The 17,206-nt window shown below is 39.4% G+C and overlaps 1 protein-coding gene and 1 pseudogene across 1 annotated transcript; one reads left to right on the top strand and one right to left on the bottom strand.

The window, feature by feature from the left end:
- The first annotated feature begins 1,162 nt into the window (after window positions 1–1,162).
- Window positions 1,163–1,741, top strand: LOC130712439 (probable histone H2A variant 3; annotated as a pseudogene).
- A 2,748-nt stretch (window positions 1,742–4,489) lies between these two features.
- Window positions 4,490–8,110, bottom strand: LOC130709873 (G2/mitotic-specific cyclin-2-like). Its single transcript, XM_057559004.1, has 11 exons — window positions 7,896–8,110; window positions 7,644–7,770; window positions 7,477–7,533; window positions 6,872–6,917; window positions 6,680–6,781; window positions 6,473–6,598; window positions 5,978–6,067; window positions 5,650–5,871; window positions 5,468–5,566; window positions 5,031–5,209; window positions 4,490–4,936 (listed from the first exon to the last, which is right to left on the bottom strand). Exons 1-11 carry the CDS (start codon window positions 7,951–7,953, stop codon window positions 4,789–4,791), a joined length of 1,254 nt encoding a protein of 417 aa, XP_057414987.1. The 5' UTR covers window positions 7,954–8,110; the 3' UTR covers window positions 4,490–4,788.
- Between the last annotated feature and the right edge of the window lie 9,096 nt (window positions 8,111–17,206).

Genomic DNA, 17,206 nt, shown 5'->3' with positions numbered 1-17,206 from the left:
TTTAAATTTTTCTATCAATAATATATTAAGCATTAATAATACAAATATGAATTTCTCTTATTAAAATTTAGTTTTTCCAATTTTCTACACATAATAGTCACTTTTTTTTTCATTTTTACGTTTGTTTCAGCTTTTCAAAAAATCATGTTTTTTAAGATGAGGGCAGATTACTTGAAAAAGCTACTTTAGAGTGTTTATTTTATCTTTTATTTTAGAAAAATCACTTTTTCATTTTTATGATTGTTTTTGCTTAATCAATAATTAGGTATTTAGGATCTATATATTATCATCCACATCACCCACGTGTACAACACCAGCCACCCCACCATTAACTTTCGCGACTCCTTCCCCCACGCATTCAAATTGTCTCTCAAGATTAGTTGTGGGCCCCCAACACATTCCAATGGGCTTTCATGATTGGGAGTGAGGCCTATAAATGATTCCTCAATCATATCCCCATTACTGCGCACAACTCCCGTAGTCAAACCGTTAGTGTCCTGTTCCGTGTTAGAACATAGAGAGGGAAGGTAGTACCCAAAGTATGAGGAAGATGATGAGAATGCTTAGAGAGAGAAACTCTAACCGCTTAGAGAGAGAAAGTATAACTGAATTTCAATGCTATTATTATTCAAATGAGTTAAGAGTCCCTTACAATTTGTATTTCCCTCCTATTTATAGAGGTGGAGTTGGGCTTTGGCGCCTCTTTCCTATTCAAATGGGCCAGTTGGGCCCCGGGAAGGGAGGCCCAAGGTCATGGTGCGTCCCCCGCCCAGGGTCAAGTCTCCTGGGCGAGGGACCCAGGGGTCTCGCCCAGTCCATGTCCCTAATGGAAGAAGTAATTGTGGCTTGATATGAATTTCCATCGGCGTGGGGCATAACGATGGTGGTGCACATATTAAGGAGAGGATATTTCACTCATTAATATTTATGAAGATAAATGAATATAAATGGAAATGAGTGAAACGTAAGAATTCCCTCTCTCACGGAGGAGGAGGTTTCACTTTCACAGATTAAGGAGGTTCGGCTGGAGCATGGTGTGCGACGGCTGTGAAGGGTGAATGATGACTCAAGAAAGACTGAAATATCATCTTATACCAACCCCTCTGAAACTGAAACTGTGTTTGTTTTGCGGTGGTGTTTCGTGTTGTTTGATCGGTAAAAAATATCAGGGAAAGGCGCAAAGGGATTGATAACATGGAAGACTCCCACTTTCGCCCAAAGACAATGACAAGAAGAAAGTCGTTTCTAGCTCCTCCAGAGCTGGTCTTCAAGTCTCTCTCTCTCTCTCGCTCTATACATCATCGTTTTGTTTAGGGTTTTTCCGTATCCATTTGATTTACAATTACTCTATCTCATAGAAATTTATGGCATTTTTGCCTCAAAACTTGATGAAATACACCATATATGTGTTTTGATGCAGTTCCCTGTTGGACGAATTCACCGTCTTCTGAAATCGACGGCCACCGCCAGCAGAAGAGTTTGGGCCACGACTGCGGTGTACGCTACTATTATCCTTGAATATTTGACGGCGGAGGTTTTGGAGCTGGCTGGTAATGAGAGCAAGGATCTAAAGAAGAAGAGAATTACCCCTAGACATATGTAGCCAGCGATTCACGGAGATGAACAACTCGATATGCTCATCAAAGGGATGATTGCCGGTGGCGGTGTTATTCCTTATACCTATAAGGCTCTTATCAACAAATCCTCCCAGGATGATGGTTTATTAATTAAGATCTATTAACCTTGCAAATGAGTTATTCAAAATTCGGTCATGTTTTGCATATCATTAAGTGTGTGTTTAGATTTCATTTTGTAAAACAAAGTTTGGATGAATGTGGGTTTGCAAAACATAGTTTAAATCAAAGTGGGTTGATTGTAATGTGGTTTAGGTTTGGATACATTTATTCTCAAATAGAGTTTGATATCATGAATCATGTTTGGATAATATTAATGAAAAGCACTTTTAAGTTGTATAATTACTAAAAAGGGTATTAGTTTTATAATAGAATTAATATACAAAAAAATTCATTCATGATTTTTTAACTACATTTTATTATTTAAAGAAAAAAAAATTAATTGAAAATAAAAAAATGCAAATAGTTAAAATTTGTAAACTTAAAACTAATAAAAATTTAAAAAAACTCAAAATTAAATAAGTTGTAGCAAAAGATAACAACAGATCTTAAAATAACATATATATGTTTCCTGTACCGAAAAAACATATATATGTTCGAAATTAAAATACAAACAAACTGGAAGAGAGAAGGTCAATTACGACACTGTGAAGCTAGTTAATGTTTTTCAATTCAACTTTAATTATTTCAACTTCTCAAAGATATTATTTTCGTGATTTTTATTTTCATGATAACTACTCATTTCATGGGTAAATACCCTAAGAGTTATGGGTATTATATATGAATATCAAACATTATTTTTTGTGGCTCCATGTCTAATTAACATCTATACATATCAACAAAATATTGACATCAATTTTAATGATCCATGAGTGTGTTTGGTGGGCGCGTTTTGAAATTGATAAAGGTAACTCTTAACAATTTTATCCAACTATGAATAGTTGAGATTAAACCATTGGTACATCATCTTCCTCTTATAACAAAAAAAAATAACATAATTACATCTTATGACTTTTTTAAAAAGTTACATTAGATTTTTCATGTGAGAATTGTATAGTTTATTTTTAACCATACATCTATGATCTTAGTTGATCATTAATTATCTCAATCTCATACACAAAAAAGAGTTTTTTCACTTGATAGTGCATTAAAAAAGTATATAGTAAAAAAAGTACAAACTTAAAAAAAAGTTAATTGTGTTTTTCATCCTATAAAATGATCACAATTTTATTTTTGTTCTTGTTAAACAAAACAAGATATAGAATAACCTCCTTCACCTAAATAGTATTAGAATAAGTTAAAGAATACGAGCTAAATAGTTTGCGGCATAATTTCCATTTCAATGAATGAAAGTAAAATTTAAAGAGTTAAATGTTAAAAGCTAGGTCCTGACAATCATGAACGTACCAAGATAAGATGAGTTACTACTAGACTCCCTCCATAACTCAAATAAAAGTAAATAATTTGTCTCAAAACAAACTGAGCAGAAACAAATATCACTAGCTAGTGATAAAGCCTAATAAAAACTTAAAGCCTCAATAATTACGAGTGATAAAACATGTCAAACAAAAATTATCTCAATAATTGATGTTATTGGGCAATGGTCATATGAATGATTATATATTTTTATTTCTAACACATTCCCTCACGCAAGACCTCATTTTATGTGAGAGCTGCGAACTATGATACCATATCACACAACCAATTATCTCAAATTGATAAAGATCGTATGAGTGGTTTTATGTTATTATTTCTAACAGAATGTCAAATGAACTTGCGGTAGCTGCCACGCTAAAACCTCCTCATCATAGTCCCAAGTCAAACAACCAATCCTCTACATTAGTTACAGTGGAATAATATAATTCGGTAGAGTTATGATAAGGTTCATTTGGAGACAATTAAATAAATGTGTTTATTCAATTAGCACAAATAACGATGGTAACTGTTGTAGTGGATGCCATGTTCCTAGTATGGTGCTAAAGTTAAAGAAAGTTCAAAAGTAAAAATGAAGCCATATTTTTATAAGTTGAAATTTAAGATTTAACCAAGAACATACCAATATGCATAAGTAAAGTTGAAGTGAAGCTCCTCCTCCCCCACATAACTTGCAGCACCAACTATTAATACATGTCTTATCAAACTATTCAACTACGTGAACTTGTTTTTGTTCAATAAAATTGATTTTATAGGGGTTTAACAAGATGAAACATCTGAGAAGAAAATACTTGAACAACATGCACAGAAAACTATTAAACATGCACTTATTGAAGACATGAAATATTTTATAAAATGTTTTTTTAAGTTAGATCAAACTATTAATACATGTATTATCAAACTATTCAACTATGTGCACTTGTTTTTGTTCAATAAAATTGATTTTATAGAGGCTTAACTAGATAAAATATTCGTGAAGAAACAAATACTTGAACAACATGTACAACAAATGATTCAATATGAATTTGTTGAAGAAATGAAATATTTTATAAAATGTTGTTTAAGTTAGATGAAAAATATCTTCTTAGACTAGTTAATAAATGAAAAAGATGCATCTCATTTTAATCCGTGTTCGGATATGTGTTGCACACAAACTCCAAACCATATTAGAGGATAAGCTCAATTGCTTTTAAGCTTATAGATAGCACAATTTTAAGGTATAACACCAAATTCCAATTGTGCACTTAGAGGAAAGAGATTTTTTAACAAGACATGAATGATGTGGCTTTAGAGAAAAATAATTTCAAATAATAAAATTAAGTCGAGGTTTTGTTTGGGTTGCATCAAATCAATTTAAGCTCATAATCACAACATCACAAAAAATTTCTACTTGCAAATACCAAAGAATAAAAAGTATATGAAATCAAGAAAAATAAACAAATACTAAGAATCAAATGGTTCAAAATGTATCATAGTTTCCATAATATTTTGTTCAATGAGAACCAAAAACACTTAGATGTTCTAAATATATTTCCCCTTGAGAAAGGGAAATGACCAAAAATAAATGAGAAGGTAAAGTAACTTGACATAAAGATAAGTGCCTGACTCAGAAATAAACAACTTCAGTGCCAACTGCAACCCAAGTTGCTCTTATGTTCATTTTAAAAATCCCAACCACATTTATGAAAGTATAGCCAGTAGCTATACATGGCCCTGCCGCTCACAATTCGTTCTCCAGAAGAAAATAAGCCGGGTTATAACATTTCGCAGCAAAGCCGAATTTTGATGAGCAGTATTTCCTATACACTCCAGTGAGTTTCCCTAACCTAGCCCTCTGGTGGAACCCAACTATCAAAGTAGAGCACTCTCTACAAGTCAGAAAGAAGATAAAAAAAAAAATCAGAATTTAACAACATGTCAAAACTAGTGGATAATTGAGTTCAGAAATGAAAATGTGCTTACAATAGCTGAGCCTCTGAGTACTTTGTGTGCCATTCACAAGTCTTGCTCCATTCTTTGAAGCCATTGACAGTGCATTGAGCTGTGTAGACAGCAGCAGCAGCCACCATAGATGGTGGGAATTTCAACATCTCATATTCCACCAGAGATAGCTCCACCAAGAAGAAAACTAGCAGCTCAAGCTGTTCAATGGGAAAGTAAAGCAATAAATGAGTAACTATAAATTTCTAGTTATGCTTGGGAATTCCTAGCAAGAAATGAGTATGGTTTTCATGTTAGTGTAAAATAGTCTGACTTTGGATGTTTGTGTAATCAATTGGATTAGATGTTTATGTTTAAACCTTAAACCCTAAACAAAATTTACACACACACATTTAATCCTAGATATAATAACATAGTTAGTATATGCTTGGAAATGATTGAAAGAAATATATACTAACTGTTTTATCTGCTTGAGCTGCCTTCAGAAATCTTCTCAGAAAAACATACACAGTTGGCACCGACATGTTATACTGCAATGTGTTTAGCATCATCTTCTCCTGCAGTATTTCAAAAAATCTCAGATAAGTCAGTTTGACGAATGTGAAAGGGACATAATATAGATAAGAAAATAAGATGTTACCATTTCTAGCACTTGGCTCCTTGTGTATGCCTTGTCTGAGAGTTGCACCATATCCGAAACTATAGGCACAGAAACCTCCTCATATTTGCATGCCAAAAGCATGGCAACTAGACCAACCAATTGAAGCTTGTTTCTCACCAATTCTTGTTTTGCCAAGAATCTGTCTATGAGATTGATTGTAAGAAACAATGTCTCTTGCAGGAGATCGAATTTGTCATGCACCTGATTGTCGAAACACGTAATTAATAGTAGAATGAGATACTAAATGGAAACATAATCAATAATTTGAACTAGGCCATAGAGTAGGGAACAACATTTATTTTAATACCTCAATAAGCCAGTCAATTAGTATAGCCCTCATATTTGGGTTAATGTCCATCTGTTGCTCCATATAATTTGGTGAAACACGGCTAATGGTCTGCAGGAAGCTAATGCTATCAGTAATCATAAAAATCATTTTTTGTCATAACTAATGGTATCAAAACATATTTGGTATCCTATTCTTGTTCTCAAGACTTTCCACGTTATAATCCTTAAATTGGAATCGATAGAGATCCATATATCTTATAATTATTCGCAATCCATAACTTAAATTAGGGTGTTGAAAAGATTTGGACAATGAAAATTAGAAGCGCATTCAATTTGAAGTTCAAAATCAATAGATGGATATATCTTATAGTTATTCAAAATCTATAACTTAAATTAGGGTATTAGAAAGATTTTGGCAATGCAAACTAGAAGCGCATTCAATTTGAAGTTAATGTCCAACTAGAACTTCTAACAGTTTCCCACTTCAAGTAAAATAATTGTCACAATCAGATACCTCAATTTTTCTGTAAAAAGAATAGATATCCTCAATATACTCCACTGCTTCACGAGGGTTATCTGCATCACAACCATCAATGTCCATAATAGACTCTTCTTTTATGTCCTCCATCTCAACTTCTTCCTAAAGAGTTCAAGGTCACACAAATTAAACATTAAAATAGATGCAAGAGAAAACAAAAAGGACTCAAACACAAACAAATACCATAGGATCTGGACCACTATGCAATGTTTTAGTTTTCTCCAAAGACATTGTCACTGGTTCATCATTGATGGACTTGGACTCAGCAGATCCCTTCTTGGTTATCTATTCGAAACCACACCATTCAAAATTTTAGTCTAACAGTGAAGGATTACACATCAATATCACCAAATTAAAAAGAGAAAGAGGACACACCTCAGCTAAAGATATTTTAGCGCTAGCCAATTGTGCAGCAAACCTCCTACAAAACAATACATAAAGTTTCAATAATTCTTCAATTGATGAACCATGTAGATTGTGGGTGATACATAAAGTTTCAATAATTCTACAATTACCATGTAGATTGTGGGCAATAACTAGAAGAAAAGAAAGAACAAGAACCATGTAGGTTGTGGGTAATAGCCAGAAGAAAAGAAAGCACAAGGCTTTTAGTTCCTTCCTCCAATCACCAAAATTTGAATAAACACCAATCAGCAGCTTTGCTTTTATTATTCCTTCCCCCAATTACCAGAATTTAAAGAAACACCAAAGGCACCAATGCTTACACAATTCCTTACCCCCATTCAGCAGAATTTAAATAAACACCAATCAACACCTTAATATTAGTTTGAAAACACCAAAATTTCCTACCCCCAATTTATATACCAGAATTTAAATACACATTCAGCACCCTAACATCAAAATTTCCTTTGAACATAAATAGCCAGGACATTCAATTTCAAAATTGTATCTACAATTCAAACATCTTGTTACCTAACAACAAAAAAGAAAAAAGGAAAAATTGCAGTCAAAGTTTGTACCTTGTGATGGGTCGATGCGCTAGATCAGCCTGCTTCTTTTCAACAATCTCATGCTTACTGGAAAAATCACAAAAAGAAAATCAGACACAAAATTAACGCTAAAGAGACCGTAAAGAATGAACTAGAGTCATAAGAAATACAAAGAGAAGATAAGAGAAGAGAATTACCCAGACAACGCCCTCTTGTTATTGACAACGCAAGGGTAAGATCGACCTTGAACCAGATTTTCATTAATAGCGCTCAAAGCTCTCCGATTTTGTCCAGCCGCTTTGGTACCCATTCGATTCACCCCTCCTACAATTCAAACAAGAAAAAAAAAGAAAAGAAAAGAGGAAACCAAAAACCAACCCATGTTAAATCTTCACGTGTATAAGCCATAATCAACATTGGAATTTATTTTAATCCCAGAAAGTTTGTACCTTGGAGATTTTTGGGCATGGTGGTCGCCTTGGAATTGTTCTCCTTCAAATTCACCATTTTTTCACACACACACACAGAGAAAAATTGCAAAGAAAACCCAAAATTCCCACCACCCACTCAAGAGAGAATAAGAATTCTCAGTAACCCAGTCTTAAAAGAGTATATATGCAAACACTGTAGAGGTGAAGGTTGTGTGTGACCAATAGTCAACTCATATTTGTCTATGTGGAGATAATGCATATGAAACAATACCTATAAGAATAAAAGAAATAAAAAATAATAAAACTTAACTTAATGGCTAATGGTTTTTGATCGTTGGATCATTGATCTTGCAAAAAAGACCCCACTATTTTCATGTTTTTGTTTTTGTCCAAACAACAACAACTTTGGTAACATGTGTGAAGATATAGCAGATTTTTTAAATAAAAATGAAGTTTAATAATATCCTATTTTTGTTTACTATATTTATATTGATTTTCAATATTTCCAATGATTTACTTTATTTTCATATTATTTTTAGTTTGAAAATATTAATTGTAATTTATTTGGATTTAATGAATTCCTATAATTGGAAAATTTTCAACCTCTTTCCAAATATTTTTTATTAATTTACTAATTTTAGAAAATACTAATAAATAAATTTATTAAATTTAAATTTATTAATTTAATAAATTTATTTATTTATAATTATAATTTTATGGTTTGATAATTTATTTTTTTGATAAAAGTCAATATTATGGTTTGTTTTACTTACGGATGCGTCCTTTCATTTTTCTGTGGAAAGCACATGTGTGATCCACTCTACCGCACTTTTTTTTTGTTTTCCTAATTTCAAGACCTTCTTTTTATTTTATTTTTTTTTGAAAGTAAGACCTTCTTTTTATTTGATTTTGGATAAGCCTTGTTTAGATTTATTTATTATTGTTTTTAGAGTAAAACAAGAATATACCTTTCGTTAATTTAATTTAGATTGTATATCTTTATGACACGTCAAGATTTAAGGTTGAATGTCCAGTTTACTTTCTTATCTCAGAAATAAACTTACTTTGAAAAACTAAAAATTTATGTGTATGCAGAAAATCTAAACCGCATATATATTACAGATTTAATGTTTGTGTATTGTTGATGTGAAACATTTTTACACACATCCAATTATTTTTCAACACATTAAAAAATAAAATTTTAATTTGATTAAAAACGTGCAACCGGTTATTCTACGTGATATAAAATAATTATAAAATAATTGGATATTTGACACACAAATTATCCTCATATATTACTAACAACTTTGTGAAAACACATGCGACAATTAGAAAACTTATTGTAAGAGATACATCAACTAACAAATTAAATATTATTCACTCCTATTGTTACCAAAAATATTTAATTTTTGTTGAATAAAATTATTTATTTTATTTTATTTTAATATGTAACAATAATTGAAATATTTTATAATGTTTATTTGTTTATTTATGTGAGATATCTTTTATAATGTTAGCGTATCTTATTTTTTTTATATTTGTTGATAGTGTAAAAAATATTTGATAATATTAGTATATCAATTTTTTTTGGAAACCTAGTATATCAAAATTACACCTTGAGTATAAGTTTCAATTTCAATACAGACAATTGTTGGGAGAGACATATAACAGTTTTCTAAATGAGCGACGACATCCGTTAAAAATACTTGTGAAAATCAATTAAATATTTGTGTAAACAAATAATTTACACTAACATTACATTGCATAGAACTTGAATTCTAGTTATGAATAAATATTTAATTATACAAAAATTGATTCACAACATAATTTTTTTTACCGCAACCCGTGCATTCCGCGTACCTGGCTAGTAAACTCACTGTTCCATCCATGAACATTGAGATGAGGTATAGTACCTAGAGTGTAAGGAACGTGATGTGAGATTCCTAGAGAGAACGAGAGCGTAACCGCTTTAGAGAGAGAAAGTAACTGAATTTCAATCTTGTTATTTCCCAAATGAGCTAAGAGTCCTTTACAATTGGTATTCATCCCCTATTTATAGATGTGGAGTTGGGCTTGGCGCCTTCAACCATTCCTAATGGGCCGGTTGGGCCTCTGGGAGGAGGCCCAAGTCCTCGGTCCGCTCGTCGCCCTAAGCTGGCTGTCCTGGGCGAGGGACTCGAGGGTCTCGCCCAGTCCACAAGTCCACAAGACACCGAGCTCGAAGCATGAGAGCTAAGTGTGTCTTTAAGTTGAAAAACTAAGGTGACGGTCATGAAAAGCTAATTAGTGCTAAAACTTAGGGTCTAATAACGAAGAACAATGGCCAACATGACTTGGTAATTAAAACTTTAAAAATTAACATTTTGAATTTCTTGCTACGTTCCCCTGGCGGCTTGAGTCCACAAGTGGGCTTGAGGCGATGGCGCTTAGTTTGCTCGCCTTCTCACCGTTACGTGCGTACTCTGGCTTGTGATATTCTGATGCGCATAGGGCTTATGACACGTGGCAGTCGAGGTCTGCAAAATCTCAACTGTCCTACCAAAACGTCCCCTCGAATCCCTATAAAGCCTGTCAGTTTGGATACTGAACATATTATCTTCAACCGTTGTAGTTTTCCACTTACTATGTCGTTCCCACTTCCCGAAATCTCGCAACTGCAATCATTTTCCTCTGTTATGGGACACGATCTCCCACCTTTCCTCCGCATCTCCCAACAACTGCCCCCAGCTTCCCTTCACACGTTTCCCCTTAATCATCACTCCCTGCTTATAAAGACGCTGCTCCCCTTACCCTTTAATCATTTCATAACCACGACCTTTTGCTTCCTCTTTCACGCGCGAGCCCCCTTTCATAGATCATTACCTCTGCCTTCACAGCTTCCCACGCGCCACCCTCTTTTCCGGCGAGCTTTCCCAGCGTCAAAATAACCTCTACTTCTTATCCCTTTTTCGAAATGACATCGAAACGCCAAACCAGAAACTCCAATCGCAACGTCACCATCGCCACCCCTTTACTGTGTGTTCGTCCTGTTGACCCGCCCCCTCCCCCTGGGGGAGCTCCACTCGAAGAAAAAGACATTGTTCCCTTCCAAACGAGGACCTAGGAGTGCTTGCCATTTCCCACAGTAAGAGCCCTTCTTGCCGGGACGATGCCTAACCAACCGTCTAGCTTGGAGGAGTGGTCATCCATTTGTGAAATTTCTTCGGAATCCGGTGGATTTTGTCACGAGAAACCCCTTGACAACCTTATGTACTACGGAATTTGCTCATCCTTTGAGCTCCCTTGGCTACGTCCTCAAGACAATCACGTGGGTGATTCCCACTTCTTCTATGTGTATGGGTACATGTTCACAAGTTTGGGAATTAGGTTTCCCTTTTCTCCTTTTATTTGATCTGTGCTCCATAGTATCAATGTCGCTCCTAGTCAACTTTACCCCAACAGTTAGGCCTTTCTGCGATGCTTCGAAATCATCTGCGACGCGATCCAGCAAGAGCCTGAACCCTCCCACTTCTTCTATTTCTATCGCGTGTCCGCCCAGCTATCGCCGCCACGCAGTTGGGTCTCCCTGGAAGCTAGACCTGGACGTCAGCGCTTCAACCCTTTTTGGTCCAACATCACCGTTGATCTGGCCTGAAAGTACTTCAGGGTCATAGTGTCCCATAAGTATCCCGAGGTTTTTACCCAGAGGGACGGCACAGCCGATTCCCCTTCTACTGGACCCGAGAAGTGCTCCAGGTAGTTGATCCACCTGAGGATTCCTTAACCCCCGAGGACAAAGTTGTCATCAGCTTCCGAGCTAGACTCCCTATTTTAGACTGCGCTCATGTGATTGGTAAATTTTTCCCTTGTTTACTTCGTATTTCATATTTCCTATTAACTCATCCTTGCTGTTCTTTGCTTCAGGAAAAATGCGCCATGTCAGTGAAGATCTTCTGGACGCCTTTGGGAAGAAAAGAAAAATCTCATTTCCTCCTCAGGTTAATCTGAAGGGCGACAAGACGTCTTTGTCGAAGGTCCAAGCGAGTGGGGGACGACATCCCGGTGAGGAGACCCCTCGCCCTTCCCCCAAGAAACCGCACCTCGCTACGGTTGCATCACCCCCTGGCAGGGAGAGTACTCCCGCTACCTCCACAACTTTCTATGAGCCTGAGGAGACTCTCGAGGCGAACCAGCCCGACGGGCCTCCAAAGGTGACTCCAGTTTCTTCGCCCAACACCCGGGGTGATCCTGCTGACAGATCTTTCCCTGGCACGAAGGTCATCTCGCCATCTCCTGGTCAAAACTTATTTCCATCTGCCAGTGTACCACCGCCGAGTCATAATCCCGCCTCGCCCTCGAGCTCTGCAAACCAGGAATTGCCATATTCCCTATCCTTGATGCCATCGCAAGTTGTGAGGATGGATGAAGTGGTCAAGCAACAGGGTTTGGACAGAGTTTCAGAAAGCGCGTTGGCTACAATGCTCCATGCTTTTCACCGCTACAAGCCGTCCGCCTAGGATGCCGGGGCGTTGCGATCAGAGGTGGTGCGCCTCCGCGCCCTCAACGCTGAATTCGTTGAGGAGCGCAAAGCGCTCCTTGCCCAGCTAAATTCCAAAGAAGCCTCGTTTTCTAAGGAGCTGGCCGAGTAGACTAACCGTGCTGAGGTTAGCTTGGAGTTTCAAGCCAAGAAGATTTCGGAACTGGAAAGGGCCCTTGCAAAACTCCAGCAGGAGGCGAAATTGGAGTCTGACGCGAAGGAAGATTTGGTGGCCTCCAAGGATCAAGCCATTTCTTCAATGGGCGATGAACTTGAAACCCTCCGTGCCGAATTGGCGAAGAAAAATGAGGCTCTGTCTGCAACAAAGGCCCAGGCCCAGTCTGACGCGAAGGCCTTAGAAGAGAAGATGAGGTCAGATGTCGTTGTCACCGCTGTCTTCGAGCGTGGTCGTGGATTCTTCCTCGCCAAAAACCAAGTTCAACGCCTCCATCCCTAAATTGATCTCAGCCAGATGGGAGCATTCAAGAAGGTGACTCCCGCCGGATTGGTCAGTCCCGGTGATCCTCCCGGTTTTGTCGCCGAGCGTTTCCTGAATGAAGAAGATGTAGAGGGGAACGAAGAATGTTAGCAATTTTTAAGTTGATGTTGTAGTAACGATCTATTTTCCTGCTATCTTTTAATGAAAATTCCAAGTTCCCTTTATGTTTTGCCTTGCTATGTTTCTCTCTTCCCCCCTTTCTTTTTTTTTTCTTTTTTTTTTTAACTTCAATTGAGCTTGGGCCTTCCTTCTCCACCAACGTCGTACCCATTATGAGCCTTGGGCGCGCGTATCATACCGAGGAAACTCTTAGACTGTGAATCACGCGAGTCACCCTTCCTATAGAGTCCCAAACTCCCACGGAGGTTTATCGTTGACCACCGGCCAGGAGCACTTATGACTTTATTACGATTCGCCTCATCTTTCAAGGAAAACTCCTCGAGAAACCGCTTTGGCAATAACTCCTGGAAACTAAACTTAGTGTATAAATGACAGTTAAACCATAACAGTCTTCACATCTCATTCCGTTTCTGAATTCAAGCATCACAATGTCATCCTTCGAAAGTTGCATTAGTGAGCTGAGGAAGAAGGCCTTTGACGAGGATATTTTCATCAACGTTAGACATCTAGAGAATCCGAGCGTCTATCAACTGACCAATCAGTTGCTAGGCATGGGCCCAAACCCAGAGATGGACATCAAACTCAGAGGACTCCTCGTGTTTGTGGAGGAGCTTCAGGATCTGTTCCAGCGGGAGCTGGACAATTATGCCGCTATTCGAGCGGTGGAGGCCTCGCTGGAAGCCATGGCGGAGAGTCCTATGAGGCAGGAGGTTCGCCAGAACTTGGTCCGATTGGAGTACAAACAACACCGTCTAGAGCTTGAGAAAATAGAGTTTCGTCGTCAATGTAAAGTTATGAGAAGAAATCCTCCGCTTTAAGATGTAATGCAAATGATGCGAATGATATGAATAAAAGAGTTTTTTTTATGAATGCCTCTAGATGTGTGCTAGTATGAATGCGTGAGCAGATAAATAATGAACAGAAAAAATGAAAACGGGTGAATAGATAAATGGGTGAGGCGGGCGGCCCGCTACGAATTTCGCCTTTCGTTTCTTCGTCGTTTAGCACGTGTTTTCAGTGCTTGATTCCGAGTTTTGCGTGAGTAGCTTTGAAGTGTGCCATGTATAACTAGGACTTTGCTCGGTATTGGACCGAGTCTTTTGTTCACACGCATATTTCCCGTAAGAGCAGGTGTGGCCCCACTAGCCTTATTAGGCGGGGTCTTATAGTTTCTCGGGGCCCAATGGCCATATGGGTTGCCCGAGACTTTAGCCTAGTTAAAAATGCTCGCCCGCGTTTCGGGAAGACTTGACTCGCCCATATTTCGGGGAGGTTCTTTGGATAAGAAGCTTATCCGCACACGTCACCAACGGGTGGCTACGGTCAGCGTCGGACTTTCCGGAGCGATCCCTAGACATCAAGGTCGTGTTGGGATCGCCACCTTCAGGGAATTTTTCCCACCGAGCTGCCGTCTCAGTTTAATTGTTAAGAGTATTGCTGAGAATATCCTTTTGTATTTGATTTTGTGGAAAATTTTACATCGAGGGATGCCTCGTTAAAAAACTCCCGTGACGGAGAAAAAGAGTGCATCTTTATTTTTGGTCCTAGCTTTTCAGTTGTTTCTTCGCCATGCTCCTGCTTTGTGACTGGCTCCCTTGATCAGAGTATCACGCCCAACACTCCATCCTCGTCGCCCTGTTCGACAACTCTGTAGTAGAAAGGGATTTTCCCTTGTTCACCCTCCCGCTCGGTGCAACGGGCTGACTTCGTTGGCCTCTTACTCTCAACTTCTAGCTGCTCGCATTTCCTTTTATCCTGTCGGCACTGTGACCGGTTACCCTTTCCTTCTGTCTCTCTCTTTTCCCAGGTCCGACGAATGTCTCCTTTGTCTACCTCTAGTCCCGCCCCCTTTTCCTTTTCTCTCGCCCTCCGTGGAGGTTTGCTGAATGCGGGTAGCCCCCAGGAAGTTACTTCCTTTTGCTCCCAACTAAAGAGGTCAACTTTGTCTTCTACCAACTTATCCAGGCGCCCCTCTTGCTCGGTGGTGAGCCTAGGTTCAATCGCCAGTACGCCCCTATTGGTTGCATCCATGTCCCAGTTCTCCCGACGTCGCTCATTATCAACACGAACAAAGGGTCTGTCTCGCCCTATCTCCTGGGCTCTCTCGCCCTGACTTTCCTCTTTCTTCAACCTTTTTACTTTTCCGTCGACCCGCCGTCCTCGCCTACCCGTGTTGTTCTGGCTCTGTGTAGTCGGACGCTCTTGTCCGCCTTCAGCGACCTCAATCTCATGATACCTGTGTCCGTCGCTAGCCCCCTTTCTACCATACAAGTTAAGGCAATTGTTGTAGCATTTCTTCGCCCCCTTCTGATCTACCACTATTTTCCCTATCCCTCCGCAGAGTAGTGGATATTTTACCGCGAGGTGGGTCGTTGATATCACCGCACAGAGGAGATTCAGAGTGTTTCGTCCTATGATGATGTTATATGCTGCTACAACCTGTAAGACCAGATACTTTACCCTTAGGAGCTCAGCGTCCTCGCCCACTCCAAAGACTGTGTCCAAATCCACATAGCTGCGCACCTGAACCTGCTTTCCCGAAAAACCTACTAGGTTTCCTGTATATAGGATCAAATCCCTGTCTGTTAACCCCAACTGTCCAAATGCATCTCCGTAGATGATATATGCTGAGCTGCCTTGGTCCAACAACACCCTCTGCACATTGAAACCACTAATTCTTACCATTACCACCAACGGATCATCTGTATGAGCCTTGATTCCTTCAAAATCTGCTGACAATATTACTATATCTGGGTGTTGGCACCCAAATGGAGCTGGATATTCTTGTACCGATGCTACCACCCTTACTCGCTTCCGCCTCGCCGTCGATGTATTGTCGCCCTCGTCAAAGCCCCCTGCGATTGTGTTGGTCGTTTCGACTGACGCCCCACCTTTGTCATTGACAGCTTCCTCCGCTTCCTTTCCCCTCACCGTATTCATCTTCCCTTTACCTGCAATTGGCGCTCGCCTCCGAATATCACGTCGGTCCCCGTCTAATCCGTGACCTGTCACCCGTGGTTGTCTCGCCCTGATCAGCTGCCTAACTTGGCCCTTCATTGATAAACAGTCACTGGTGTTATGGCCTTCCAAGTTGTGATATTCACACCACTGGGACCGGCCCTTGACTCCGTGCCACGGATCGATTCCGCATTTTCCATCCTCGCCCGTTTTCGCAATCGTCGCTTCCTGGAACGACTTTTCTAATTCCTCACCCGAGTGCCACCCCGGCCTCCGTCGCCGGCGAGAGTTAGTTGTCCGCCGAGGACGCTTACACTCTATGCTCTCTCTTCCCAAACAGAGTAGCTTTCCCTTGAACTTCTTAATGAATTGGCCAACTTCCTTAACCTTTCGCACATTACTTGCCTCCTTATCCTGTATCTGTTTCCTCACCAGTGACACTTTTGCCGCCCTTACGCGTTTCCTCTTATATGCATCGTCCTCCTCGTCTAGGATGTAGTCTCTTGCTCGGGCGCGAACTTCCGTCATTGAGCGCGCTGGTTTCCTACTCAGCTCACAGCTCAGCTTTCCTACCATCAAACCGCTTTTGAAAGCGCATACGCACGTTCGAGACTCCAATTCCTCGAACTTCGTGGACGCAGCACTGTACCGTTCCATGTACTGCTTCAAGGTTTCCCGCTCCCTTTGCCGAATATCGAACAGATCTTTGATCGTTCCTGCAGAGAACTTGACAAGGAATTTGGACCAAAGATCGCGAAACCTCGCTATGGATCCTTGAGGCAGAGTCATAAACCAAGCCATTGTCGCACCTCGAAATGTAAAGGGAAGCATCCTGCACTTCACAGCGTCAGAAGTCGTGCTCACCGCCATCTTCTCATTGAACTAAAGCAAATGATCTTTTGGATCGGTTCGCTCATCGTACGTTTCCAACACAAGGTTTCTCATGCCATCCGGTAGGGTCACATCTCTCACCGCTATTGAGAACGGCTCGACTTTCGCAGCAGCTTCAGCCTCCTTCGCCTCTTCATTCCACTGCCTGAGGCAGTAATACTCCAATTCTTCCTGCAAACAATCGTTTTGCAGTCTCACATCGCTAGCTTGTGACCGTCGCGCTTTTTCGCTGCACAGTCTCCCTATCCCTTCGCAGCGCGGTGAGGATTCGTGCTTCTGCTCCATTTCTTCGCGACGCCCTTGGCGGCGTGGCCTCATCAAGATCTATCAGCGGACCGAGAATCC

The sequence above is a fragment of the Lotus japonicus genome, chromosome 4 (genome assembly GCF_012489685.1).
Source record: "Lotus japonicus ecotype B-129 chromosome 4, LjGifu_v1.2".
In the NCBI taxonomy this organism is placed as follows: Eukaryota; Viridiplantae; Streptophyta; class Magnoliopsida; order Fabales; family Fabaceae; genus Lotus; species Lotus japonicus.
This window is presented reverse-complemented; position numbering and strand designations above follow the sequence as displayed.